Below are 24,853 nucleotides of genomic sequence, written 5' to 3'. Positions count from 1 at the left end.
TTAATATATCATAGACATTTCTTTTTTTATTAAAAAAAATTATTGTAATAATGATACGACCAACTATCAGAATAATACAAAGACTACTCATTACGATAGTATATTAACACTCAACAAGTCTGTGCCGCTCACCAAGTGAACATATTGCAATCACTTAGTAATAAAAATAGATAGAGAAATATACATGTCACAAAAACTTGACTTCTTAGTTCTTACCAACTCCGTCATAAACTTGTGCGGTTAATTTCACTTTAAATTTTAAAACCTTGGAGATAAAAACAGTATAGTGAACATAAAATGAATATGAATAGATAACATAGTCGCACAAATACACCCTCACTCAAAATTCGAGTCTCAAATTTTAACTTAGATCTCGAATACGCTGAACAGGCCCGGCCTTGGCGACAGCCTAGGGCCACAAAAGAAATGGGGCACCAATTATAAAAGCCCAATGTACATATTAGTGTATATATTTATTTGCTATGAGGTCATTTTTAGAATGATAAAGGGAAGAGAAAAAAAACTGACCTGAAAAACTAAAAAAATCAAGGAAGTTGTATTTAATAAGAATTAAAGTTGGGATCTCTCTCTTAAGCAATTTTCTCTTTTTCTGCAACATGACCAACATATTTCTCTCTTCTTCCATAAAACAAGAAGACAATTTCTCTTTTTTCAACTTTCCCTCCACATCTCTCTCAATCCTTCTTCTCTCACAAGCTCATCGAGTCATTGCCACATATTTCTTCCCTATGGTTCTCTTCTGTGTTTTTCTTTTCTTTTCTATTTTGTTTCATCTCTAGAAATTAGGGTTTTTTTAATTATATCTTCTGCTTTTCTAGACTCCAATAGAGAATGAGAAAAAGATTATGCATTTTATTTTTTATGAGTTTGGTTAACCCTCAATACTAATGCACGTTTTGTTTATGATTTTACTGAGTTTTGCAATAGTGGTTTTTATTGGTTGTTAGAATTTTGAAGAAGAGTTTGACATTTTCACTTAAACAAATTTTCTTTTTTAAATTTCATTTCAGTTGAAAAAGAAGTGTCATTTCTTTTGTGTAGTTATGTTGATCTTCAAAAAATTCTGAAATTAGAATTTATATAGACTTTATTGCACTGTTGACAAATTTTGAAAAAAAAAGACCTATATTCAAGTTTATTAATATGCAAATACGAGGCCTAAAAATAATTCTCACCCATGGCCTTGAAAGACTTAGGACCGGTCCTGACGCTGAATAAAATCAATTGGATTAACTCAAAAGATAGTATGAATCTTATGGAATTGAGTTCATCACATGGATCCTAATCACGTATGCCACTTTTCTCCTCTAGCTGCCTCATAAGTTTATTTACTCCATTTTTCCCTCACTAAAAATACACCAGCTGCTTCGAAACTTGCAAGAATTATATATCAAATTAACAAGGATATTCCTGGCACTTAAATACATTGGATGTATTTCATATTTTCAAAAGAAATAGAGAGAAAAAACATGAAGATCGATCTAACTAAGGTACTGCAAGACAGTCTTATGAGCATAGTCAGCAATGACGAAAAATGCTGCTTCAGTAGGATGAACTGCATCCCAGAAAAGATACTTCGACGCGTCGGGGCACGTCCGCGAAAACTCTGTGCACAGAGGCCCCAACTCAAACATCCCAGTTCCACAGCATCCTTCATGTATATGCACAAACCCTACACATAAATATTTATAAAAATAAAAAATAAAGCCTAGATTATAAGACTTTATTAACTACAAGTCTACATTGCTTTTTTCTTTTTAAATAATATGCGTCAAGTACCATATTTATCTGGGTTGTTGTACATGTCCATGATGGGGTTGTAGATGTCAAAATAGACTAGCCTTGAACTAGGGAGTGGCAGTGTGGTTTGCAAACTTGAGAGAAGGGCCTGGAGCTTGGAGTTGTAGGTCTGACAGTCTATGTTTTGCTGCGTGACGCACAGGCGCTGAGGGCGCAGATTGATGATGCTGCTCAGTGTCCGTTGAAGCGGAAGGCATCCGATCGGTGGAAGACCAGCCACCATGAACCGCCGTGCTCCCCTACTGTACAGACCCTGCATGAATATACCACCCCAAACTCAAAAGCTACTATTAGTTTTCAAATTATTAGTCTCATATGTAGTTTGTAAAATCTAAATCTGTTTATCTCCAGGTCCCCTAGTTAACATTACATTTGTACACTAGACTTTCTTGTATTCTAAGGTAGCAAGGACTGATGAATTGAAACTAAAAGCGAAATGTATTAACAAATTTTAGGGGTATGCACTAAAGGGGTTGAAAAATCATTTCTCATTGCCCATGTTTTAGTCAAATTTCAATATTGGCCTCTTGTGGTTTTGTGTCAATGGAGCCAAATTTTTATAAACCATAAAAAATCATCACCTCGCCATAAGTTATAGGTCTCTTTTCATTCTTTTCTTTAATCCAACCATTAAAAGTTTAAGAGAAATTTTAAATACACACCCTAAATTACTTAATACACACTCCATACTGAATACACCACCCATTTAATTTCTAATTCCAATATTTTACTAAATACACAACCCAAAGTACCTAAAATATCCTTAATCTCAAAAATCATGAAATATCCTATCATTTGAGTATGTTAAGGTTACTATTTAATATGATTAGTATATTCTAGTATATTAATTGATAGAAGAAGAAAAAGAAATTCATACCTTCAAAATTGGTAAAAACAAACAATGAAAATACATAGAGGGTTTGCTCTGCTAGGGTTGGGAGAGGGCCGTCCTCGGCCTCTCTGTATCTCCCTCCATCCTCGATGGAGAATTGTTCCAGTATCGTCTTCGATATCGGCTCCTTTGCGCTCGGCTTCTGTCATGCCCGGTATCAGATCGTGGTTTGCATCATGGCATGTGGTAACCTTTTCTTCTCAAATTCTTTCTGATCGTGTATCTGTTCAATGGGGAGTAGCAGATGCTAAGCTTCCTTCCCTGTTAGGGCCTGCACCGAGAGTCCAGAGCCTTAGGCCAATCCGAGCACGGCTGAAGACAGCATGCGACATTGGGTTAGTGGCGGGATGGCTAAGTGAGCAAATCAAGAGGGGCCGTTGTTTCACCAAGATTTATGGTGCGGTGGTGAGGCGATTGTCGAGAATCACTGGGTTTCGTTATGCCCTAGATCGAGGGGGTGATCCGGCAGCAGGGGGCGAGCGGTACAGTACTATTTGGGCTATGTGCGGGATTTTCGTCATGGCTAATGGCTTTGGTGGCGGCGGCTGGCATCGAGTTGGTGGGGTCGAGATGATCCTTCTCTGATCAAGGGAGGTGGAGCAACAGTCAGAGCCGAGGTTAGGGAAGGTCTGGGTGCCCAAAGGAGGAATCTGTGGGCCTGGGCCTCAGTTTTGTTGGACTGCTGTAAGGTTTTTAGTTGGGCCTTCCTTCTTGGGGTTTTGCAACTGATGTATGAGCTCGTTGCTGTTACGGTTTCATATCTGGGATCCGGGAAACGTTTTATGAGCCCTAAATTTTTCTGCATTTTGGATCTACTTCTTTGGTTACTTAGGTAGAAGATTGCTTTCTATTCGGCGTATTTTTTTGCGTAGAGTAGGCAAGGTCGGTCACACTACCGTCGGTCACCTTGATAGAAGCCTAGAAGGTTACCCTCTATTCGGCGTATATCTTTGCGTGGAAGTATAGTTGACCATACTATTGGTACCGGTTTACATAGCCTGGATTCTATCTGGTGCTTCATCAAATGCTTAATTGCATCTCTTATTACCCTTATTAGGTTTTATTTTCTATGCTTTATTGCATCTAGTATTGATCTTGTTATTTCATATGTTGATGTAGTTTCTACATCTATAAGTTGAAATTTCGTATGATTATTATTAATAAAATGGTTGACTATTACTCTAAAAAAAACAGTATATTAATTGATGTTTTGTAAATAACCATATTGATTACTTGTGTTAGTTAATGAGAAATCCATAAAGATTTATTATTCTTCCCTTTAAATAGATGCATATAAATAGGTTTTGTATTATTTGAGTTCTCATCCACCAAACACCATGTTGATCAAGTATAAAATTATGAGTTGAACATTTAACCAAAACTATATCAGTAGTTTCTCCACAATGGTAGAACTACAAAGTTGTCATTAGAGGGGCCAAACAAATTAACAATTACAAAAAAATTTCACCCGTGATGTTTTATATCAGAAAATAAATGGATTAATCATATCTCTTAGGAAACAAAAAAAAGGAAATTAACTAAAAATGGGAGTAAAAACATTTAATGCCATTGATTTTGAAATTCTAAATATTATGATTTCTAACCTCACTTAATTACAATTTATTTAAGGTAAAATTAAATTAGATAGTTTCTAACTTTATCCTTGTATTAAATTAGGAGGCCATGTATAGAAATTTACTATATTTATCTAACTATATTTATACATAAATAGAATAATATAAGGAAAATATGACTATGCGTTTGTTTTTGTCATTTAACCTACCTACAAAATTTAATTTGAAATCTAAAATAATAGAGATGTGTATTAAAGTGATTAGGGGTATGTATTTAAAATTTCTCCTATTAATCTAAAATATTGAAACTGAAAATCATTTAAATTTACTAAAAAGAATGAAGAGACGGGCGGTGGCTTTCCGCGTGTGGTCCTCTTCTTTTTAAGGAGAGTTAGCACTTTGCGTGAATCGAAGACCTCTACGTATACCAAGGTAAATAACATTTCATGAGTCGAACTCACAACCTTCCACTTACGAATGTGAGACTATGTTACTAGACCAAATGGTACTGGGCACCAAGGGACTAATATTGTCTAATCTTCTATTGAAAAAAATATAATCAAGAAATTCGTAGTCATGCACTCTTAGATTTAATACTAAATAATTAATATTGACATACATTTTTGGTCTCCTAGTAGTAAATGCAAAGATTATCAAGCATTATGTTAAATTGTTAATCAAGATATGTATATGTACAAAGAGATGAAATTCATTACCTGAATAAAGGACCCAAGTCTCTGGAGCAGAAAATCAGAGTACTGGTCTGTAGACGTAAACTGAGTTTTCCTCTCGGTTAGAGGAAACTCATACACGTTCAGCATCAAGTCATTCGCCCCAACACTAACCACAAACAGTGCATTTTCCACAATCTCTCTACCCTTCTTTTCCCCAACACTTATCTTCATCCTCACTACGGCTTCATCAAAATACTCCAACTGATCCCCCATACTATAGACGTGGCTCAACTCCAAGGTCAGATCATCTAGGCCGCAAGTTCCCGACGCGAAACTGACCCCGGTGAGCAAATCATAGTCGGTCAGTTTCGGGTCGAGGTAAGCAGGCAAGAGGTCCTTGAGTCCCAAGTTTGAGGCCATAAAGTCAGTTGCAATCTTTCCATTGGAGTACCTTCCGGTGGGGCCGTGTTCCGGCAGGTCTCTGCCGTAAGGGGGATGGTCGCACCGAACGAAAGGCATGAGGTCGTTGTTCATGCCGGAATCCACCGTGGAATCGCCGAAAGCGAAGAGAGCAGAAACAGATGGAGAGGAGGCACTGATCGGAGATGGCGGTAGGATTATCAAGGTGGCCAAAGAGAAGACTAGTGTGAACATGACTGTGTGAACAATAGGGTTTTGAATACATTTCCAAACCAACATCATCTAATCTTGAATGGATATTGGTGCATTGTCGTCTGATTTTGAATGACGTATTTGGAGTGCACGCCATTCGACTGTGGAAGGAATTTAAGCATAGAATGTGGTAACAGGTTTACCAACTGTGATCCCATTCCTTTTGAATGAGTATGCAAGCAGCTGCTTAGTGTTTTTATTCCTACGTTGCAATATTCTTCATAAATAATAAGTTGCATGCCCTAAAATGATATATGATAGTACTGGCATGATTACTAAAATCTATAGAATAGATGTTGAATCAACTTGTGAACATGGTCAAAGATATGTTGAATCAACTTTACATGAAAACCAAGAATTAGTTACTTCAATTTCAAAGGAATGCGGTTAAAATATTACCTCCAGCAAAATTCTACCAATCATCTAATGTATTGATACTCCGTGTTACCATAAAAGCATTAATTCCAACAATCCTTGATGCACACCATTGTGAGGATCACAGATGGAACATTACGGTAATTCCGATAATTTCAAACACTTTTTCTTTTTTTAATAAATTAAATAAGAATTTATATATGCGATATTAGTTCTTTGAAAGAATTTAAATAATTACAAACATAAAGTTAATCTCGCCCACCGAAAAGGGAAACGAGATTCTAGGAAGGTCTTCCAGCACCCTTTGAGTTGAAGAAATAAACCAAGAAGGATATAAATCAGATTGAAAAACCAACACTGATAAGAGGTCGATTCCAAAAGGAAACCGTCATTGCTGATCAGTAAGGAGAACAGGAAAATAAGGGGCTCTCAACAATTAGATGCAGATCCTCATAGGCCACCATTTTTAGAAGCAAGCAATTCCTTTAGAACTAGTAAATTTGTCATACAGCAGTGAAGAGGGACACCGAAATCTACTTATTTCAGCCTCAAACTCAAACACTCCCATCAGAGCTTGCCAGACAATTAGGGCACGTTTACACTACTAGAATTTTGGCTATAGGACACCTTTAATAGACACCACAAATAAGCGGTGGTTTTTCCAAACAGAATGGCACCAAAATTTGATAACAGTGACTTACTTTTTCTTTCCACTGTACGTCAGTGCCTAATGGGTGAATAAAAGTTATGTTGGTACTGAAACAATACCAAAAGCATTATAATAACATTTAACAAAAATATAAGTGGGCTCTAGGCTTCTATATCGGTGGGCTGAGTTATAAAGAACTCTTATGGTGTGGTGCCGACACAGCAAATCCCCTCTTTCGTATATATTCACTTGCTTCGACTAAAAACCCTAGCCTCACTTTGCCTCTCTCTCATCTCTCATCTCTCATCTCTCTCTCTCTCTCTCTCTCTCTCGTTATCGTGTAATTTTCTGAGTGTTACTCCAGAATCGCTCGATTTCCTGGATAAGAGGTTTCAAAAGCCATCTTATTTTCGAGGGTTTGGTGATTCGAGGTTGGCTTAGGTGGAGTGGCGGATCTGTTGTAGCGTTCTTCGACGACGACGACGATTTGGATCTACGAGGCATCAAAGGTGTTTGATGGGGCAGGGCAGTGGGCCTGAGCCTAGAGCTTGGGGTGCTCGCATTAACTTTCCTGTTTCTCTTCTCTTATGTTTTTAAAGCTTAAATCTTTAGGCTTGCATGTTGCAGATCTTGACTTTGGACTTTTATGTGCAGAGATTTGTCTTCCAACTATTTATCAGCAAGTCTTCCCCCCTGGGTAACCTCAATATCAGATCTGTATGTGTTGTTTCTTAGACATCTTTCATCTTTCAGGCAGTTAACGATTTAGATCACCTGCATTTGACTTGGCAGAGCTTCTTTCATTGTTTATTGTGTATATCTAACAATACATGAAGAACATCAAGGAATAAGTAATGAAAAATCTATGCTTAACTAGCTAATGAACAATCAGAGTGGATGAGTTTGAAACCCCATCTAGAATTTGAACACATATATTTTGCCCGGTGAGGCTGTTTATCTTGGTTTTTGTTTAAGAATTTCATTTTATTGCTGCCATTTGATTCTTGATCCTGTTCTGACTTCTGGGCTTTGCTTGTTTCCATTTGGTTGCCTTTTTGTGGGTTCTAAATGAACATTAATGGGCTTGCTTTACATGAATTTTTGTATTTGCCTAATGGTTTTGTTTAACTATCATATAGTTTTGAGTTTAGAGTGAGTGAATTTATGGATTTTTACTGGCAATTGAAAAGCTGGAAGAGTTTTTGTCTGGAACTGAATATGGTACGTTCGTCAAATCCTGTTAGATATAGGGTTTAGGGTTTATGAGTGTGATATATATGATGCACTCATAACATTGTTAATTGTCTTTCTAATTATATATGGTCAGGCTGAGCGAAGCATCGCATTCTCAAAGAAGGACCCAAATAGTTTGAAGCCTGGCCCGGCGTTGAACAAAGATGGCATGCTTGATCTCACCATTTTTATCTGTGTCCTTGAACGAAAGAAAGACGAGGTACCTGCTCCTTGTTCTATTGCTATATCTCAGGTTTGTTTCATGTGATTCAAGTTAACAAATACTTTCTCACCTATGAGCCTCTTGGTTGTTTTGCTGAGCAACGAAGCTGAGACAAGTGCGAACTCACTCTAAAGTGAGTTCAACTACTCTGAATCTGGTATGTCCTGATACATGTTTGTAATTATCATTTAACTCTACATCAGTGGGTTTGTTTCAAGCTAGTTGTGCATGCATGATGTGATTTACATATGGAATTGTTATGTTTCACATTAATTGAGGTAAAAATACTTTCTAATGGGCAACAGGATTGAAGGACTCTACTTATTGATGCCGTCATGACTCAACCGAACTCTTGAATTTAGTCATTGTGCAACAGAGGTAATTCCATCATTTGGTATGCATCTATATTGCATTTGGTTTTTTCTTGTCTTCTTTGCTACCATAATGAATAGTATGAGCAATAATGTATATCACTTTTCTATACAATTGTTAGAATAAGAACTAATGACAAGTTTTATCTTGTAGGTTATTCGTAAGGAAGGATTGCTGTATCAAGGGAAGGGTTGCAACCTTGGGGAGGAAGAGTCTTGATGTTAAAATTTTGATGGGTTTATCTGTAAATTTTTATTTACTGTAGTTTGATACATTTTAAAATACAGTATACAGTACATTAATGTAGAGGTGCCAGTTGGCACCTTATTTTTTTAATCCAGCTTCATATTTTTGCCACTGATATCAGTGGCTTCCAAAACTACCATTACATTGATCATTGGGGTATGTTAGCTGACATGACAGCTGATATGACAACATAAAGAAAGTTGAAAATCAGGCACTGTTTCACATTTTGGTGCTCTATGCTCCAAAGGAAACTGGGGCAATCACCACTGTCATGTATTGGGTGGCTGCATAGTGGCTAATGAAGGTTTTGGTGGCCTTTGTCAACATTGAACACCCTTACAGGAAGGTGTCCTATAAGCAAAATTGTAGTAGTGTTACTTACTTGGAATTGGATGGAATGATTACCGGGTAAAAACATTCATGCGTTTACTAACACATAAAGGAATCGGAATGATTCCGGGTAAAAGAATTTCTACGTTTACTAACACATGAAGGAATCAGAATGGATGTAGGTCTCACCTCCTTATCAAGAATCGGTTCCTGAATACTCAGGAATTCAATTACAAAGGGGAGAGATGAGTTTAGGAATCATTCCTCTGGAATCAATACTGATTTCTTTCTTCTCCCATTCCACTTGTCTCCGATTCATGATTATTTTTCATTTCAAATAAATAAATGTGCCATTAGTAGCATAGCTTCCTTCAAACTGAAACTGAAGCATTGACTAGCCAGAATTACGTCGCATATAAAATTTGTGTGAGACCTTCGGAGCTTAACCTAGAGCGAGAAACTGAAAAAAGACTTTAGAGTTCTCATGTATAGCCGTAGGTTTCAGGTTAAATCCATTGAGAGCAACACAATTAAAAAAGAAAAAGAAAAAAAGGTTGCTGCCCTAACCAGCAATCTAGTGATTCCTATATATTTTCTGCCTCGCTAGAGTACTATAGTGTAGAGGCTAGTTCAGTGATATAGAAGAGTGCTTTCTAACTTGGGTTGAAACCAAACATCTTTAACATGCAACTCCCGGCCCTAAGCTTGGTAGTATATATTCACGTGCAAAGCATCAATCTTCTCACGGTAAAGAACAGGGAGTGAAATTTATATTCCTTGATTATTTTACAATCCACACTCTAAATGTTTGTAGGTACAAGTTTTGATTAAATTGGTGATGATCCATACAAAACGGGAAAATATCTTTGAGGTTTAACTTTCTTTATTTAAAGATATTTTTCTGTTTATAAAATTGTGTATTTGATTCCCTAGGGTTTTTAGGATTTTATGGATATCTTGAAATAAAAGCTCTTTCCTAATAGAAGTCTAATTAGGGTTGTTTCTAGTTTGTTTGAGTGGTTGCCGCTGGTTGAATATATATTGCAGAAATATGCACGGCAAAAAGGTGTGGAGAAACGCAAGAATAAGTGTAGGTGTCTTGCATGCTTTTTGAGTTTGTGTCTTCACAAAGAGTCAAAACACTTGGTCCATGTATAAGTGTTTGTGATCATAGTTTCATATGCATAATACTCTCTCAAGATCAGTAGGGAGACTGTGAAGAAAGAAGAACAAGATTTGAAGATCGTTCAAGTGAAGGAGTTCTAGAAGGAAGACAAACTTTGTATTAGATTTTGTGTGAATCTTATAGCCGAGCTAGTGCTATTCAAAGTTTGTAAAAGAACATATCCTTTTCAATATGAAGATATTTATTTTGGGTTCTCAAGAGTAAGAGCCCCGCAGTGTTTTTAATCTCATACTTGAGGTTTTCAATGTGTAACCAAAATCTGGTGTTTAGTTTGTTATTTTGGTTTCTGCTGCCCAGTAAGGATTGATCAGTGCACTGCAATCCCTGTTTTCCAGAAAATCATATTCTGTCCTTGTATTTTCACTTTTTTTTTTACAATTTACATTTCACAAACTATAAATTATAACTTGGGTTGAAACCAAACATCTTTAACATGCAACTCACTCCCGGCCCTAAGCTTGGTAGTATATATTCAAGTGCAAAGCATCAATCTTCTCATAGCCGGTAAAGAACGGGGAGTGAAATTTATATACCTTTATTATTTTACAATCCACACTCTAAATGTTTTTTTTTTACAATTTACGTTTCACAAACTATGAAAAGTGAGGTGGGTATAATGTAGGATTTTAGGCTTTTAGCACACAATAATTTTTATCTAAAATTGTGGACTATAGGCTATAGCACATGATTTTTGGCCAAAATTACATATTTTTATTTTATCACCAAAACTGTTCCACCCTCAAATGATCATTTCAAAACATTTCTCAAACTAACATAACTCAAAACTCACGATGCAATTTCTTTTTATAATTTTTCAAAATCAGAACACAATAAAAATCATTAAAAAAAAATTGTTCGAGATTTCAATGTTTTTGTCATTTGAAACACGTTTTGAAAATCATACTTTATGAGTGATGAGCTTACAATTTACAAGAATTAGTAATATTAAAGTTTAACATATTTCGATATGGCATTGCATTCTACGTACACGTCTATTGCACCTTCTAATGTATGAGACCATGCACGATCCCATTTTCATTCAAACTAGAAATTGTGCCCGCGCTTTGCTGAGGTTTTGGAGCTAATACAACCGTTATTCAAGAACTAAATTAAGAAAAGATTTATGTCTGTTTTACAACTAAAGATGAAATAGTTCGTGTTCTACTGGCAATGTTGAAAATAAGGCTAACTTAGTTACAATTGCTGTTGCAATGGTTTACAAAAAATAGTTGATAATGTATCCTTCTGATAGCTAGTCATGGAGAATGTGCGAAAAGTCGCTTTCCTTTGTTTTTAGAAAAAGTGGTTTGGAACCACAGTTGGTTTTCTCCTTGCTGACAATCTCCATTGATGATGTTGTAGGATATCACTTCCAGTTTAGAATGATGACAATGGTCTAGGATCTAGTCTAAAGGTAATTGCTTGACACTCAAATGAGTATAAACTTTTACTCAAATGAGTATTAGCCAGTTTATTTACAACTTTTACTTGCAATATTAAAAGACCTTTACAGATTAAAACAATTTTCTCTTTAGCATATATACAGAATGCTAACCTTGGAGCAGAATCCTTAAACTGTCAAACTTCTGCGTCTAGGAGTTTAAAAAACAGGTTTTCCCAAGTTCTTGAGTATATGCAACTTTCGAGTCTGAACTACATACAAACAGCAAATTAGATTTCAATGCCTAAAACAAATAAGAAAAAAGAAACAGTAAGAACAATAATCAATGAGTCAAGAAATGTGATAATGAAACTTTAATTTCATGTCAATTCATTCTGCAAATATTTTAAAGAAGAAATTTTATATTTAATTTAATAAAAGCACACTTGTTACGCAAAACTGCAGCTTTAGACAACAACATAATTTAGAACTTTAGCCTCTTTTTTCGTAACTTGACAGTTAAATCAGCTGAACATTTGAATATCACGTATAGATAAAACTAAAACAATAGTAACGATAATAATTTCTCTTTAAATGATTGACAGCATGAATGATTTTTTCCAAATGTATTTAAAGAATGCACAAACCGCATGAATGATTCCTCTAGTTCCAACCTGATTAAAAATATTAAACTTGTTGCAACAGTTTCATTACTTCATAGACGGCTAGACGCCAACTTAGAAGCAACTAAATGCATATCCTAACAACCCCAAAACTAACCATCATGCCACTTTGACAACCGGCAATCTCTCATGACTAAGTTTGATTATTTTACGACAGATTCTAAATTTTCCAGCAATTAGAGAATTTTAGAATGAGATCAAGATTGAATTGATTATCTGCATTCTCATGATCTTCGACTATTTCATTAAGAAAAGTTCAACATGAAAGACAGAGACACACTCCAAAACATGGCATGATGGCAATGTCAGTTAGTAACAAAAAAGTTGTAGCCAGTACTACTGGAATTGACTTAACAATTTCATTAAGGTGTAGTGGTCTGTGTATCAAATAATGCATTGTACTGTCAAAAGTTGCTAAACATAAAAACATTAGAAACGGCTATTAATATGTGAGCATTCTTTCTGAGCAGTACTGAAAATCAATGTCAATCAATACTAAGTGAAAGAAATTCAATACCAACTTATTTGATTCAATGCAAGCAATATCATAAAACATTCAAGAAGGAGTTAATGACATTAGCACATTGAAATACTGCACAAAAAAAAAAAATTAGATTAGGCTAAAATAAAATCAAAATAAAAGTTAAAGTGTACAGTTATAGAAACTGTAGTCTTTTTAGTTAGACAGGTTTTTTGTTGACAAAAAGAAGTGAGATTATACTAAATAACCAAATGAATTATTCCAGGAAAAAGTATTAACATAAATTATGAATCAAATCAAAAGAGATATGAAAAGTGCATTTATAGAAACTGTAATTTTTCTACTGATACAGGTTTGAATATGAAACTACAATATTCACACTGAATTCCTGAACCAAGTCAATAAAATTGAAAACAATCTATTCATTTGTCATTGTAGGTATAACTAAATTTGCAAACTTTACAGCAAAATTTGCCAATTTTCTCTTTCATTATTGTAGCTTATTGAACAGAAGACAAATGATAAACAAAAGTACAGAGTAAAGTTTTAGGAATTCTGTGTAGTAATATAAAGGTTAAGGGTCCAGCGTTATATGTGTAATACCATCAAACTGGTTTACTAACTATTCAATTATATGCATATTTAATTTAAAAGCAAATCACATAGAATCAAACATTTAGTTACCTGGTTCAAGCCCAACAATGATTCATGAAATTGTAAGGCTTCTGCAAATCTCAATCCAATTTGAAACTCTGGTTCAAAGATTGATAGACAGCAAATCTGAACAGCTGAAAAGAATTAAGGACCCCAATCATGATTAGTGGTTAAATAAGTTTGATTAATAAAAAGTTCTAAATTAATACGAATCCTTGAACGTCAGATAGACAGTACATGCACATTCACCGAATATGTAATATTCCAAACCAACCAACAAAACGTTTCAATTGAGCCAAAGAAGGAGAAGAAATCATTGACATCCCTCTCAGCTGCTTTAGTTTAGCAACCAGATTTTGGAAGCAAACCGGCTACAATTGAAATAGAAATTAGATGATAATCACAAACACGAAAGATCAACGAAAAGGAACTACGCACCTCACACTCTGTAGATCAAGATTAGCCAAGAAAAAGAAAAGTGATATCCAAAAAAGCCAGGTGCTTCAGATCAAGACCCAGATTCCTCTTCTTCTTCTTCTTCCCGTCCCCCTCTTCTCTCTCTGTTCAGTCTCGTGATGTGAATTTCCCTCTTCTTCTTTCTTCCTCTTGGTGGGTGCAATTGTTCTATCACTCTCCGGAGTAAACACGCAGTAGAAGAAAGAAGAAACCGATGGAAGCATCTAGCAGCTCAATGGCACCCTGAAGTTGTGGGAAAAAAGCAAGGGCAAAACCGACTTTTTACTGTTACATGAACAGTTATGAACAGGGATGAACAGGGATGAACAGTGCATCCACATTTAGTATATGTAGAATTATCATGTTTATTAATCACAGTGATAAAATGTGTCACGTATGGCGTAGGAACCAAGAGCCAGATATTTGGACACACTCTTTCCCTGTTGGAAAGGGGCCAACGGAAATTGGGTATATCCGTATATGCTCTCGGTGCCTCCTTATCCTTCCCTCCCTTTTCTCCTCTCCTTCTCCTTCTTTCTCCTCCATTTTCAAAACCTCTAACACACACACACACACACACTTGACTTGCTTTCTTCTTCAATTTCAAAGCTCGAATCCCTACAGAGGCTTCTGTGGAGACCTCTGTAGATGTAAACAATGGCGCGCTCAGCTCCAATTCTCAACCGCGACACCTCGCACTTGCTCTTCACCTTCAAACCTCCCCACTCTCCCTTCCACTCTCTCACTTCTCTCCGCCTCACCAAGCCTACTCTCCTCCCTACTCTTTTATCTTCTTCTTCTTCGCCTGGTTCTTGCATCACGCGCGTCACCACCGTCCCGGTAGAGTACGCGCCGCCGGCTCCCGAATTCGAGTTCGACAGCGAGCTCGCGCGCCTCAAGTCTCTCCGCTCCCGCCTCGCCGGCGCCAAATCGCTACGCGCCAAAACCAGAGTGATCGACGGAGATTCCAGAGTGAAAAGATTCTTCAATTCCGGCAACAACCGAGTCTTCTCTGCGGTTTTGGCCTCGCTGGATTTGAGTCCGACCGAGTTGTTCTTGTTCAAGTGCCTCGTCGCCGCCGGCCAAGAGCACGTGCTCGGCTGGGGGTTTGAGTTCGCCGAGAGCGAGGCGGAGCCGGCCAGGAGCCCCGTGAAGACCGCGTTTTACGCCATTGTAGAAATGATTGAGAAATTGGATGTGAGCAGTGACGGTTCGGGGAAGAAGAAGAAGAAGAAGGTTCGGTTTGCTTTGAATGATGAAGATTTTGAGGACTTGAAGAAGCTATTGAAGAATTTGGGAGAGGTTGAACAGTTCTATAACTGCATTGGAGGAGTGATTGGGTGAGTCCACTATTTTGGTTCTTCGAATTCATTTTAGTCTTAACTTTTCTTATATGGAAAGCTTTGCATTAGGATATGTGAGTTGTTAGCTAATATTACAAACTTGTGCAGATATCAGATAACAGTAATGGAGCTTCTAGCGAAATCGAGAGTTGAAATGCAGACTACAAATTGGTATGACAAAATACAAGAGCAGATGGAATGCCAGTTTTTGGAAATTCATGCACCTAGTGGACTTGATCTTTCTGAAAATGCAGAATATGCAGCTCAAGCTGCTCTATGGGGAATTCAGGTTTGTGTCAGGGCTATTGGTCTTTCGATATGTAGGATGCGAGGCAGGTTGTTAGATTGTCTTGAACTAAAAGATGTTTTTCATTTTAGGGTTTGCCAGACCTAGGTGAAATTTATCCTCTGGGAGGCTCCGCCGACAGGCTTGGTTTGGTTGATCCTGATACAGGTGAATGTCTCCCAGCTGCAATGCTTCCGTATTGTGGGCGGACTTTATTGGAAGGTCTTATAAGAGATCTTCAGGTATAAGATCTCTGTTTGTCAAGATTGGAAACTTGACAAGAAAAAGGAGCTAACATATAAGTTTTTATGTGATGATTGAAGTTATATGCATCTTACGTTTTAGTATATTGATTGCAAGGCTAGGGAGTTTTTGTACTTCAAGATTTTTGGGAAGCAGTGCATCACTCCTGTTGCTATCATGACAAGTGCTGCAAAGAACAACCATGAACACATAACTTCTCTTTGTGAAAAACTTGAATGGTTTAAGAGAGGTCGATCAAGTTTCCAACTTTTCGAACAGGTATAATGTGGGAAACTATGTAATGCTTATGTATTATGGAATCATTTATCTGGTTTTGGCAATAAATGTATTCTTGTGAAATTGCAGCCCCTTGTTCCAGCTGTTAGTGCAGAGGATGGGCAATGGATAATCAAGAAACCTTTTGCTCCCATTTGCAAGCCTGGTGGTCATGGTGTGATATGGAAACTTGCTTATGATAAAGGCATTTTCCAATGGTTTTATGATCATGGACGTAAAGGTGCAACTGTACGACAAGTTAGGTAAGCTGTTTTTCTTCAATTGGAAAATGTTGATAAATTGGATTCCACATCATGACTTACATAATAACAATGAATTTCCAGCAATGTTGTGGCCGCTACAGATTTGACTCTCTTGGCACTAGCAGGGATTGGTTTACACCATGGGAAGGTACATATTTGCTATGGTGTTCATAAAGATGTTATGGAAACTGGTAGCACCTTTTGGACTTAGAATCCTTCTTCTTTTTTAATTGTTTTTCACTTCTACCTTTGCATGTAACAGAAACTGGGGTTTGCTTCCTGTAAGAGGAACTCGGGGGCTACAGAAGGAATTAATGTTCTAATGGAGAAGAAAAATCTGGATGGAAGGTGGGCATATGGTTTGTCTTGCATTGAATACACAGAGTTTGATAAATTTGGGATAGCAGATGGACCTCATTCTCGTAATAGGTATGTAGTTATCTCTTATTAAAAATTTGTAATATAACTTGTAGTATATGGTGTGATTTGATATCCTTTGTCCTTGAAATTTACATAAGACCAATGTAGTAGCATGCCAACTTAGACTGTGTATGGTTTTTTCTTTACAATATCCAATGTTGTTATTCAGTGAAGCACTGGTGTCTCTTTTTCCTGGCTCATTTCATATGGCCTTTAAATAATTAAGAATAGTGATGCTCCCTAATATTCTGAAATCATCCTTAATGTGGATTCACTAGGTCACAAAATGCAAAACTTGGTGCAAGTACATGATACTTGACTTGATAAGTTCAACATATTTAGAATGAGGCAGAGTTGATAGTCCAATATTGTTTCTTAATTCCAAACGGTCAGTTGGTCCATGAATCTAGACCTTTACTGCAAACCTCTTGATAAAATTGTGATTTTGTGTAATTCATGTAAGCAAGACATATTCTAACTTAAAGCACCAAAGTTGTTTGTCAACGTCATATTCTAACTTAAAGCACCAAAGTTGTTTGTCAACGTGTTATATTCTTTTCTCTTATTCTTTGGCCATTCGTTTCTTTCACCATGACTTTTACTTGGTAATTTAAATTTTCAGTTCTATACTCCAACATTGACCATGCTTTCTATATTCAAGGTTGCAGGCAGAGTTCCCTGCCAATACAAACATTTTGTATGTAGACTTACCTTCCGCGGAGTTGGTGGGTTCCAGTAAGAATACAGACAGCTTACCTGGCATGGTGTTAAATGTTAAAAAGGCGATATCATTTGTAGACAATTTTGGAAATCCACACAGGTACTTTTTAAAACCTTTAACTGCTGTTTCACAAGTGATTATTATGTCTGCATCAATAATACTTGACGGCAGATCCTGCAATGATAAAACCTCAATAGACTTCTTCTACCTACAATTTGGTTTTTTGTTTTTAATCTTTGTAACGTGTGCATCAGTATATGGTATGCTAATCATTACAGACTGCACTACGAAAGAAACAGATCTTGCACACATGAATAATGTTAGCCTGGCTTGTAATGACTTTCCTTGTATTGTAGTGTTCCTGGTGGCAGGCTTGAATGCACGATGCAAAATATTGCCGACAATTTTCTTAATACACATCCATCTAGAGATTATAAAGGCATTGAAGGTATTATTACTGTCTAAATTGCATATTACTGTGACTACTTATCCCTTTTATGTTTGATGTTTATGAGTAACTATATTGCTATAACTGTTGGCAGATAAGCTTGATACCTTTATTGTTTTTAATAAAAGAAGACGGGTTACATCATCTACTAAGAGGAAAAGAAGGCATGCAGACAAATCTTTACACCAAGTATGTAATAGTGCTCTATGTCTCCTTTTCCTGAGAGTATAAATTGAAGTGTACCCTTTTTGTTGCTACACAGTGCAGAGGGTAATTTGTCTCCTCAAGTTAATATCGTTGTGTTAAACTCATATGCAGACTCCGGATGGTTCACTGTTGGATATCCTAAGAAATGCTCATGACCTTCTGTCTCAGTGTGATATTCAACTTCCTGAGGTACATCTCTTTATTATTTTGCAGTAATGTAACCAAAATTACTTCCACTTGATGCCAGCTAATGTTATCACTTAGTATTTGCTCAATGGAAATCCATAGTTCTTGATGAAGTTTCCTTTTGATATTCAATTGTGGTATTTTACTTCATCCTATGCTGCAGATTGGAAGTAATGACAAGTATCTAAATTCTGGACCACCATTTCTTATTCTTCTGCACCCTGCTCTTGGCCCCCTTTGGGAGGTCACCAGACAAAAGGTAAGTCAATGAGAATCTGACAGATTCGCCAGTTCAACTCCTTTTTCTCCCTGTCTTTGGTAATGTGCATTTTGTTCACTACTTATTCTGCAATCTCATTTGGCACCTGAGGATGTGTTGTCGGTTCATTTTATTGTTTTCTACATTTTGTATTTCTTCATTGAAATATTGAAGAAATGAATAGCTAAGCAGCAAGTTATGTTTACCTGACAGTTCTGTGGAGGCTCAATATGCAAAGGCTCTGAGTTACAAGTAGAGGTCGCAGAGTTCCTGTGGAGGAATGTTCAGGTTTGAACTTTAAAATAGAACATTGAGAAATACAAAGGTGTTGTCTCCTTACTAATCTCTTTCCCATATCCAGCTTGATGGAAGCCTGATCATAGAGGCTGATAATGTTATGGGCTCAAGTAGGGTTGGTGAAGTTGGTGAACCTATTTTACAATATGGACACAGGTAGAAGCCTGTTGCTTTCATTTCTACAATTTAAGGTCTTCAGAAATGATGGACCCATTTTACAGTTGAAGTTGTAGTAATAATTTATTGATCCCGTAGGTGTGGAAGGTGTAAATTACAGAACGTAAGAGTATTGAATGAGGGAATTGACTGGAATTTTGAAGACAATGTCTATTGGAAGCATGTTGTGCAGCGCATCCAAGCATGTAAGGTTGTACTGCATGGAAATGCTGAGTTTGAGGCAACTGATGTTATCTTAAAGGTTAGTTTGAAAACCAATCACTGTAGATATGCATAGAGGAAAAGACAATTTCTTTGAAATTTTTTAATTTATTTTTTTTATAAACTGGATTTCGGGCCTCCACCTTTCACAGATTATTTAAGGTAATTATTACTTTCGTAGTAAATCTTGCCGGCTTAACATATTCAAATGATTGGAATTCAGTCAGAAGCATTTTGTATGATAAACAATAAATTTGTTAAAGAGTGCCTGGAAGCATTTTGCATGATACCATGTACAAATCCAATTTGACTCTATTGAATTCAATACTTTTGACAAGAACAATAAGAATTTAATAAGAGGTAGAGCTTTTAAGATATCTAAAGTACCACGTTTTCAATATTGAAGTCCACTTTGGACCTGGTGTTTTTCTCAATGACTGGTGAATGGAGGAGGTTTCATATCCAATTGTTAGGAGTTCACCTTTCCATCAGTAATTTTAAGCTGGTTATGAATTTATATTATAGGTAAAAGCTAACAAGCGTCTTTTTGTTCTTATCAACTGATGCAGGGAAATCATATATTTGAAGTTCCAAATGGCTACAAAATGAAGATCACGCCAGGAGATTCAGGTTTGTGGAGTTTAGAGTCTATAATAGCATTGTTGCTCAGTTTGCCTGCTGACTTTTCCTTGACTTTTTTAAGTTCTAAAGTTTATATTAAAGAACAGAATAAATGAGGGTAAATGAAACGACTAAGAAATTTTTTTTAGAGGAAGAGAGGTAACTTGAGTAGTTTAATGAAAGCAAATAGAAACACCCTCCAAAGTGACAAAATCAAGCCTGAGATGATAACTGCTCGAATGGGACTCCCTTGCCATTTCAAAAAGACTTACATACATGTCTGCAATACAATCATTAATTTATTCATCTTCATTTCGTGGGTTATCCAGGTTTAGCGATCGGATTAGATCCTATCGCAGAGAATATGATGGACAGTGGAAGCTGGTATTGGAAGTACGGGATCAAGGACACAAATATTCAGTTGGAATTGGTAGAGTTGTAAATCTTATACATACAAATTATTCTTTCCATTGGTGAATCGTGGTTCACATATGGACGTGTAACTCACCCTCATAAATTATGCATTGTTCAGGTTAGGTTTAACCATATACGTTAAACCATATATAACTAGGTTAGTTTCCTTTTATGTATTATATAGTGGTCTAGGATCTGTCGCCGCAGCTCATGTTACTCTTTTCATGTAGTATTAGTGAGGAAGCGGATCATCAAGGAACTGATGTAAAATAAAGAGTTGGAAGTAATGAAATATGTTCAATTCTTTCTTCATTTTCTCAAGACATTATAGCTGGTATGACCTTGAGGAGGTTTCAAATTCATCTCAATTCTCAATGAAATTGCGATAATATCTAAACAAATCAACAGGGAAGAATGAATATTTTTCTGAAAACAAACAACAATATGAGATTAATTTGCAGTAATCAATGTATAAGACAGTTTTATCTGTGCGCTTAATCTTGACAAATATACGTATCTTTTTGTATGCAACATTGTAACAAACATCGTACTGTCATTGATTCTGAGATTGAAAGCAGCATCTGTTCAGTAATCTAAGCAGTGCATCGGCTTTTCTTCGAGATTTCAAGGATCCATCAGCAACCAAGCTTTGAAGAGAAGGGATACTCCGCGGGTTCATCAATAGTCGTCTTGCAACCTCCTCTCCTCCATCTTTGCACAACCCCAACAGAAGAGTTATTGAATTCTCCTTCCCTTTTGGAGAACCAAATCTCAGAAGATCAATGAGAATTGGCACTAGAACCCTAGTCTTCCCAATCTCCTCCAACCCTTCAGAGCATCCCAAAAGTTGAGCAAGAACTGCCAAGGCATCATCTGTTATCCCCGCCTTGTCATCCATCAACAGATCAATGAGCAGGGGAACCGCCCCGGCAACCACCAGACTGACCTTGTTAGCATTGTAGACTGCAAGGTTGAAGAGAGCAATGGCTGCATCCTTTTTACCAGCCGGAGTTCCTTCTTTCAAAAGCCCCACCAATGCAGGAATGGCTCTTGGTCTTTTTCCAATTGTCACCTTGCAGTCATCAATAATGGACAAGCTGAAAATTGCTGCTGCTGCATTCTCTCTTGCTTCCATTGTGTTCCCTGATTCCAACACATCGATTATGTAATCAATTGCTCCTGCAGCCATTATCAAAATTTTGTTGTTGTTGAAGATGGAAAGGTTGAGTAGCGCGGTGACAGCATTTTCCTGAATTCTTGGATCATGTGATCTCAGCAATGTCACTAAGAAAGGAATAGCTCCTGCTTCAGCTATTATTCTTCTGTTATCCATGCCTGTTTTAGCAAGTAACCGAAGCTCGTATGCGGCTTGTCTTTGGATATCTGGTGAACCTGTTGCTAGTTTTCCCACCAGAAACTCAGCTGTTAACTTCACAGCATCAACTGCAGCTTTTACAACAGAAATGTGATCCACAGCATTTTCACACGAATCTCTTTTGCTCCTGCTCCTCTCCAAATCTGAAGAAGATGATGGTGATGATCCAACTTCTGGAACATTGTTTTCCTCACACCATTGATGCAATAGACTCTTCAGTGCATAGTTAGGTATAAGGGCCATGTGAATAAGCTTCTGTCCACTTTTGGGGCATGTTTGGTGCCCTGAATTGATCCACTGAGCAATGGAATTTCGATCGTATGTATGCCCCGATGCTACTATCACAGGATCTCTCATCAAGTCTAGTGAAATCGGGCATCGAAATTCATCTGGGATGTTGGCAATTATGGATTGAGAAGATGAGGAGTGATCATAATATCTATTTGAGGGTGTAGAACCTAGCAGCTTGAAGTCTTCCTTGTTGGTTGTTTCGAAATCATCATAGACGAAAATCATGGATTTGCAATATGAAACAAGGGAGATGAGGTTGTTTATATTGCATACCACAATTAGTCCGCCACTCCCTGCTTGCTTTTGAGCTTCTGCCTCTAGCTTTGAAATCTCTTCCTCGTAATCCATTGAGCTTCTCAAACCAATGCTGCTCAAGATATCCTTTACCTTGCCCAAGTCTACAAACCCTTTGTTCTTCTTGTTCCTCTCATTGTTGCTCCCCATCAATACCAATAGCTCTTCTCTTCTCTTCACCTCTTTAAGGTCAATAAACAACTCTGCCCCTTTCGCTTGCCGGTGAAGAAGCTCAATCTGCTCTCTAATATCTGCCGTAATATTGAGCAAACTCACAGGCAAAATATCAAGTGCTCTCCCTAACTCCTTGACCAACACGTAGAACTGATTTGAAACCAGCTCCATCTGCATAAGTCCCCACAAAAAGCTGCAGTCCTTACACTCTTGAATCAAAAACTTGATTCTTCGAATCACGGAGAAGAGCTCGGTGAGGCACAGGATTGAAGATGGAGGGAGAGGGCCGTTAGTTTCTTGAATCTCTTCGAACAAAGAAGAAAGAAGCTTAATCCTCCTTATCATGGTGGAGATGTTCCTGACTTGAAGAAAAGGAAGCTTTTCCATGGAGCAAATCTCATTGCATATGTGAATCAATGACTCTAAGAATGACCCAGTAGGCAAAAAGCCTGAAGAAACCAACATTGGAGGAATTAGAGCCACATCCATGGTTCAAAACCCTCTATAATTCTCAGTGTTGAGTATGTTTTCTGTTCGATTTTATTACTAAAACCTCTTGCTCTTGTTGCTAATTAAGCTAGGATTTTTCAAATTTCTTGAACAAGAACAAGGTTTCTAATTTGGATATTGAAATAACGGGGAAAGAGAGAAATAGTAATCTAATTGCATGGACTATTGACTGTTTCTGTTTGGATTAGTTGACATTAGAGACAACAGAAAAGATGGAGACGTGAACAAGTTAGGGATTCATGGGTTGCTGCCACTTGGCGCAACCTCTGGCCATTTTGGTTTGTTATGTTACCCGCCATTTTTTATATTACAAAAACTTACATGGGAAAATGCTGAATAGGAAATTAGGAATACATACCATGTCAAACTAGTACTTGGTGACCTAATTCTTATCTTCATTTGTGGTTTCAAAATATAAAAATAATGATATTGTGTCCTTATATGGAATGTCTTATTAGGAACATTTGAGTTTTTATGAATAATTGATAATTTTATTAATATAAGATCATACCGAGAAGGTCATTATGTTGTCTTGAGTGACACTTAGACCATGAATTTATATGGACTTTTGGCAGCTACAATAGTCACCTTTTTATAAGTGTTCATGAAACCATTTTCATTCTATAGCTTATAATGTATATTATTTTTGTTTATAAATTCATAATTTATGTAATATATTAGCATGTCAACATGTCAAATACATCGAATAAAGACAAGAGTCCCATATATACTAATCATAATTAAAATTTGAAACCTACCATTGAAAAAGACCCCCCCAAAAAAAAAATGGTGAATGAAAAATGGTAGACGAATGAATGAGTGAGACATTATACAGAAGAGATAGATCACTCTATCTTCATTCTTCAAACATATTTTTTTAGTTCTCGGAGCCTTTTAGAATTACCGTTTCAATGTATTATTTAGTATAAAAATACCGATTCTTCTTCTTTGTAATGCATTATTTTTTTTGTTTATTCTAACTGCTTTACATAAAAATAAAAAAATGTCTGTATGTTAACTCTAGGTTTCACCGTCAATAAGAGTGATCATTTTTAACTGTTTGTCTACATTAGTCCATTACCCAAGATCCATCACATAGGAAATTCTTGAGTTTAAATCTCATTGTTGAACTTATTGGGTGTTCCAACATAATTAGAAGAAAAAAAAATTATTGTATCCTTTCTTAATTACTTGTGTGATGGACTTGCTTATGGGTTTACTCATCCAAATATTTGGAGACGAGTAGACAATTACAGAAAAAAAATCCTTAGAACTTCACGAGTCAAAGGTTATCTTACATAGATTATGTTATAAGATTTCTCAATCGCCCAAAAGTGAATGTATTTGCTGATTAATATATCATCATCTCTTTTTGTCTTCTTTTTCTTCATGTTTTGCCCCTTCACCATTTCCTTAGTTATATTAGTCTACCTCTAAGTAGCAACCAATGGTCAGAATATCAGATACATAATGCCCTATTCCATTTAGCAGGATTAGACAGTTTAAAATCTACCTCAACCATTCTCTGTAACTTTCACTTCCAAACTTCAGATCAACCAAATCTAATATCCTTGAAAACCTTATAGATCACTAAAACTAAGACAATAGGACGAAGATGATAGTGACTTTGTGAAAATGTCTATTTTTCTGAAGAACATTGTTTTGTTTTTCTTTATTTGGTCTGATAAAAGGGCATTGTCATTGCTTCCCAAACTAGAAGGGATGTAATGCTTCAACGTATATCTAAACCCTAAAGAGGATGAAGGGGATGTTAAGGTAAATTCACTTTCACTTTAGGATTAAACAAGAGGTGGAAGACTGTTTGCTTTGGCTGTCGGGTACCTACTGAATTGAACATTTGTGTTTGGATTATGTGTTAATAGGTCGACTTCTCCACAATTATATAGTTCTATGTACGGAGACTAAACAAATCCACTGCGTATCT

The 24,853-nt window shown here is 36.6% G+C and overlaps 4 protein-coding genes and 1 long non-coding RNA gene across 10 annotated transcripts; 2 read left to right on the top strand and 3 right to left on the bottom strand.

Annotated features, from left to right (window-relative positions):
* Positions 1-1,329: 1,329 nt before the first annotated feature.
* LOC112171149 (GDSL esterase/lipase At2g40250) lies at positions 1,330-5,652 on the bottom strand. The gene is made up of 3 exons (XM_024308378.2): positions 5,004-5,652; positions 1,801-2,074; positions 1,330-1,693 (listed from the first exon to the last, which is right to left on the bottom strand). Exons 1-3 carry the CDS (start codon positions 5,613-5,615, stop codon positions 1,503-1,505), a joined length of 1,077 nt encoding a protein of 358 aa, XP_024164146.1. The 5' UTR covers positions 5,616-5,652; the 3' UTR covers positions 1,330-1,502.
* A 1,291-nt stretch (positions 5,653-6,943) lies between these two features.
* Positions 6,944-8,864, top strand: LOC112180020. Of its 4 annotated transcripts, XR_005802439.1 has the most exons (6): positions 6,944-7,210; positions 7,312-7,354; positions 7,797-7,878; positions 7,985-8,270; positions 8,419-8,491; positions 8,639-8,864. XR_005802439.1 is itself a non-coding variant. In XM_040509732.1 (3 exons), the coding sequence occupies exons 1-3, from the start codon at positions 7,245-7,247 to the stop codon at positions 8,156-8,158; spliced, it is 366 nt and encodes a 121-aa protein (XP_040365666.1). In that variant the 5' UTR covers positions 7,179-7,244; the 3' UTR covers positions 8,159-8,401. The 4 variants fall into 4 exon arrangements, 1 of the variants encoding a protein (XP_040365666.1); XR_002928029.1 differs by having other exon boundaries at positions 7,179-7,354; XR_002928030.1 differs by having other exon boundaries at positions 7,179-7,374.
* A 2,492-nt stretch (positions 8,865-11,356) lies between these two features.
* Positions 11,357-14,119, bottom strand: LOC112182102. Of its 2 annotated transcripts, none has more exons than XR_005802930.1 (3): positions 13,885-14,119; positions 13,477-13,580; positions 11,357-11,932 (listed from the first exon to the last, which is right to left on the bottom strand). It is a non-coding gene; the product is annotated as an uncharacterized LOC112182102 (long non-coding RNA). The 2 variants fall into 2 exon arrangements; XR_002929278.2 differs by having other exon boundaries at positions 11,357-11,895; positions 13,885-14,108.
* A 179-nt stretch (positions 14,120-14,298) lies between these two features.
* Positions 14,299-20,585, top strand: LOC112183016 (UTP--glucose-1-phosphate uridylyltransferase 3, chloroplastic). 2 transcript variants are annotated; one of them, XM_040510234.1, is made up of 17 exons: positions 14,299-15,242; positions 15,354-15,534; positions 15,624-15,773; positions 15,877-16,053; positions 16,141-16,313; positions 16,395-16,461; positions 16,576-16,742; positions 17,395-17,553; positions 17,811-17,902; positions 17,997-18,091; positions 18,221-18,298; positions 18,459-18,554; positions 18,768-18,842; positions 18,916-19,007; positions 19,107-19,269; positions 19,799-19,859; positions 20,180-20,585. In XM_040510234.1, exons 1-17 carry the CDS (start codon positions 14,560-14,562, stop codon positions 20,290-20,292), a joined length of 2,622 nt encoding a protein of 873 aa, XP_040366168.1. In that variant the 5' UTR covers positions 14,299-14,559; the 3' UTR covers positions 20,293-20,585. The 2 variants fall into 2 exon arrangements, with proteins under 2 accessions (XP_040366168.1, XP_024177371.1); XM_024321603.2 differs by having other exon boundaries at positions 14,300-15,242; positions 15,892-16,053.
* Positions 20,586-20,600: 15 nt separating this feature from the next.
* Positions 20,601-23,057, bottom strand: LOC112183017 (U-box domain-containing protein 1). The gene has a single exon (XM_024321604.2). The coding sequence runs from the start codon at positions 22,885-22,887 to the stop codon at positions 20,818-20,820; it is 2,070 nt and encodes a 689-aa protein (XP_024177372.1). The 5' UTR covers positions 22,888-23,057; the 3' UTR covers positions 20,601-20,817.
* Positions 23,058-24,853: the final 1,796 nt, after the last annotated feature.

This window comes from Rosa chinensis, chromosome 1 (assembly GCF_002994745.2).
Source record: "Rosa chinensis cultivar Old Blush chromosome 1, RchiOBHm-V2, whole genome shotgun sequence".
In the NCBI taxonomy this organism is placed as follows: domain Eukaryota; kingdom Viridiplantae; phylum Streptophyta; class Magnoliopsida; order Rosales; family Rosaceae; genus Rosa; species Rosa chinensis.
This window is presented reverse-complemented; position numbering and strand designations above follow the sequence as displayed.

Coding starts and splice junctions, on each gene's coding strand:
- LOC112183017 (XM_024321604.2), bottom strand. CDS start 22,887: ATGGATGTGGCTCTAATTCCTCCAATGTTGGTTTCTTCAGGCTTTTTG.
- LOC112183016 (XM_040510234.1), top strand. CDS start 14,560: ATGGCGCGCTCAGCTCCAATTCTCAACCGCGACACCTCGCACTTGCTC. Junction 15,774..15,876: donor GTCTTATAAGAGATCTTCAG/GTATAAGATCTC, acceptor CTTACGTTTTAG/TATATTGATTGCAAGGCTAG. Junction 18,092..18,220: donor CAGACAAATCTTTACACCAA/GTATGTAATAGT, acceptor ACTCATATGCAG/ACTCCGGATGGTTCACTGTT.
- LOC112180020 (XM_040509732.1), top strand. CDS start 7,245: ATGTTTTTAAAGCTTAAATCTTTAGGCTTGCATGTTGCAGATCTTGAC. Junction 7,355..7,796: donor CAGCAAGTCTTCCCCCCTGG/GTAACCTCAATA, acceptor ACTATCATATAG/TTTTGAGTTTAGAGTGAGTG. Junction 7,879..7,984: donor TTTGTCTGGAACTGAATATG/GTACGTTCGTCA, acceptor ATATATGGTCAG/GCTGAGCGAAGCATCGCATT.
- LOC112171149 (XM_024308378.2), bottom strand. CDS start 5,615: ATGTTCACACTAGTCTTCTCTTTGGCCACCTTGATAATCCTACCGCCA. Junction 2,075..5,003: donor GACTTGGGTCCTTTATTCAG/GTAATGAATTTC, acceptor ATATTCATGCAG/GGTCTGTACAGTAGGGGAGC. Junction 1,694..1,800: donor CAACAACCCAGATAAATATG/GTACTTGACGCA, acceptor ATTTATGTGTAG/GGTTTGTGCATATACATGAA.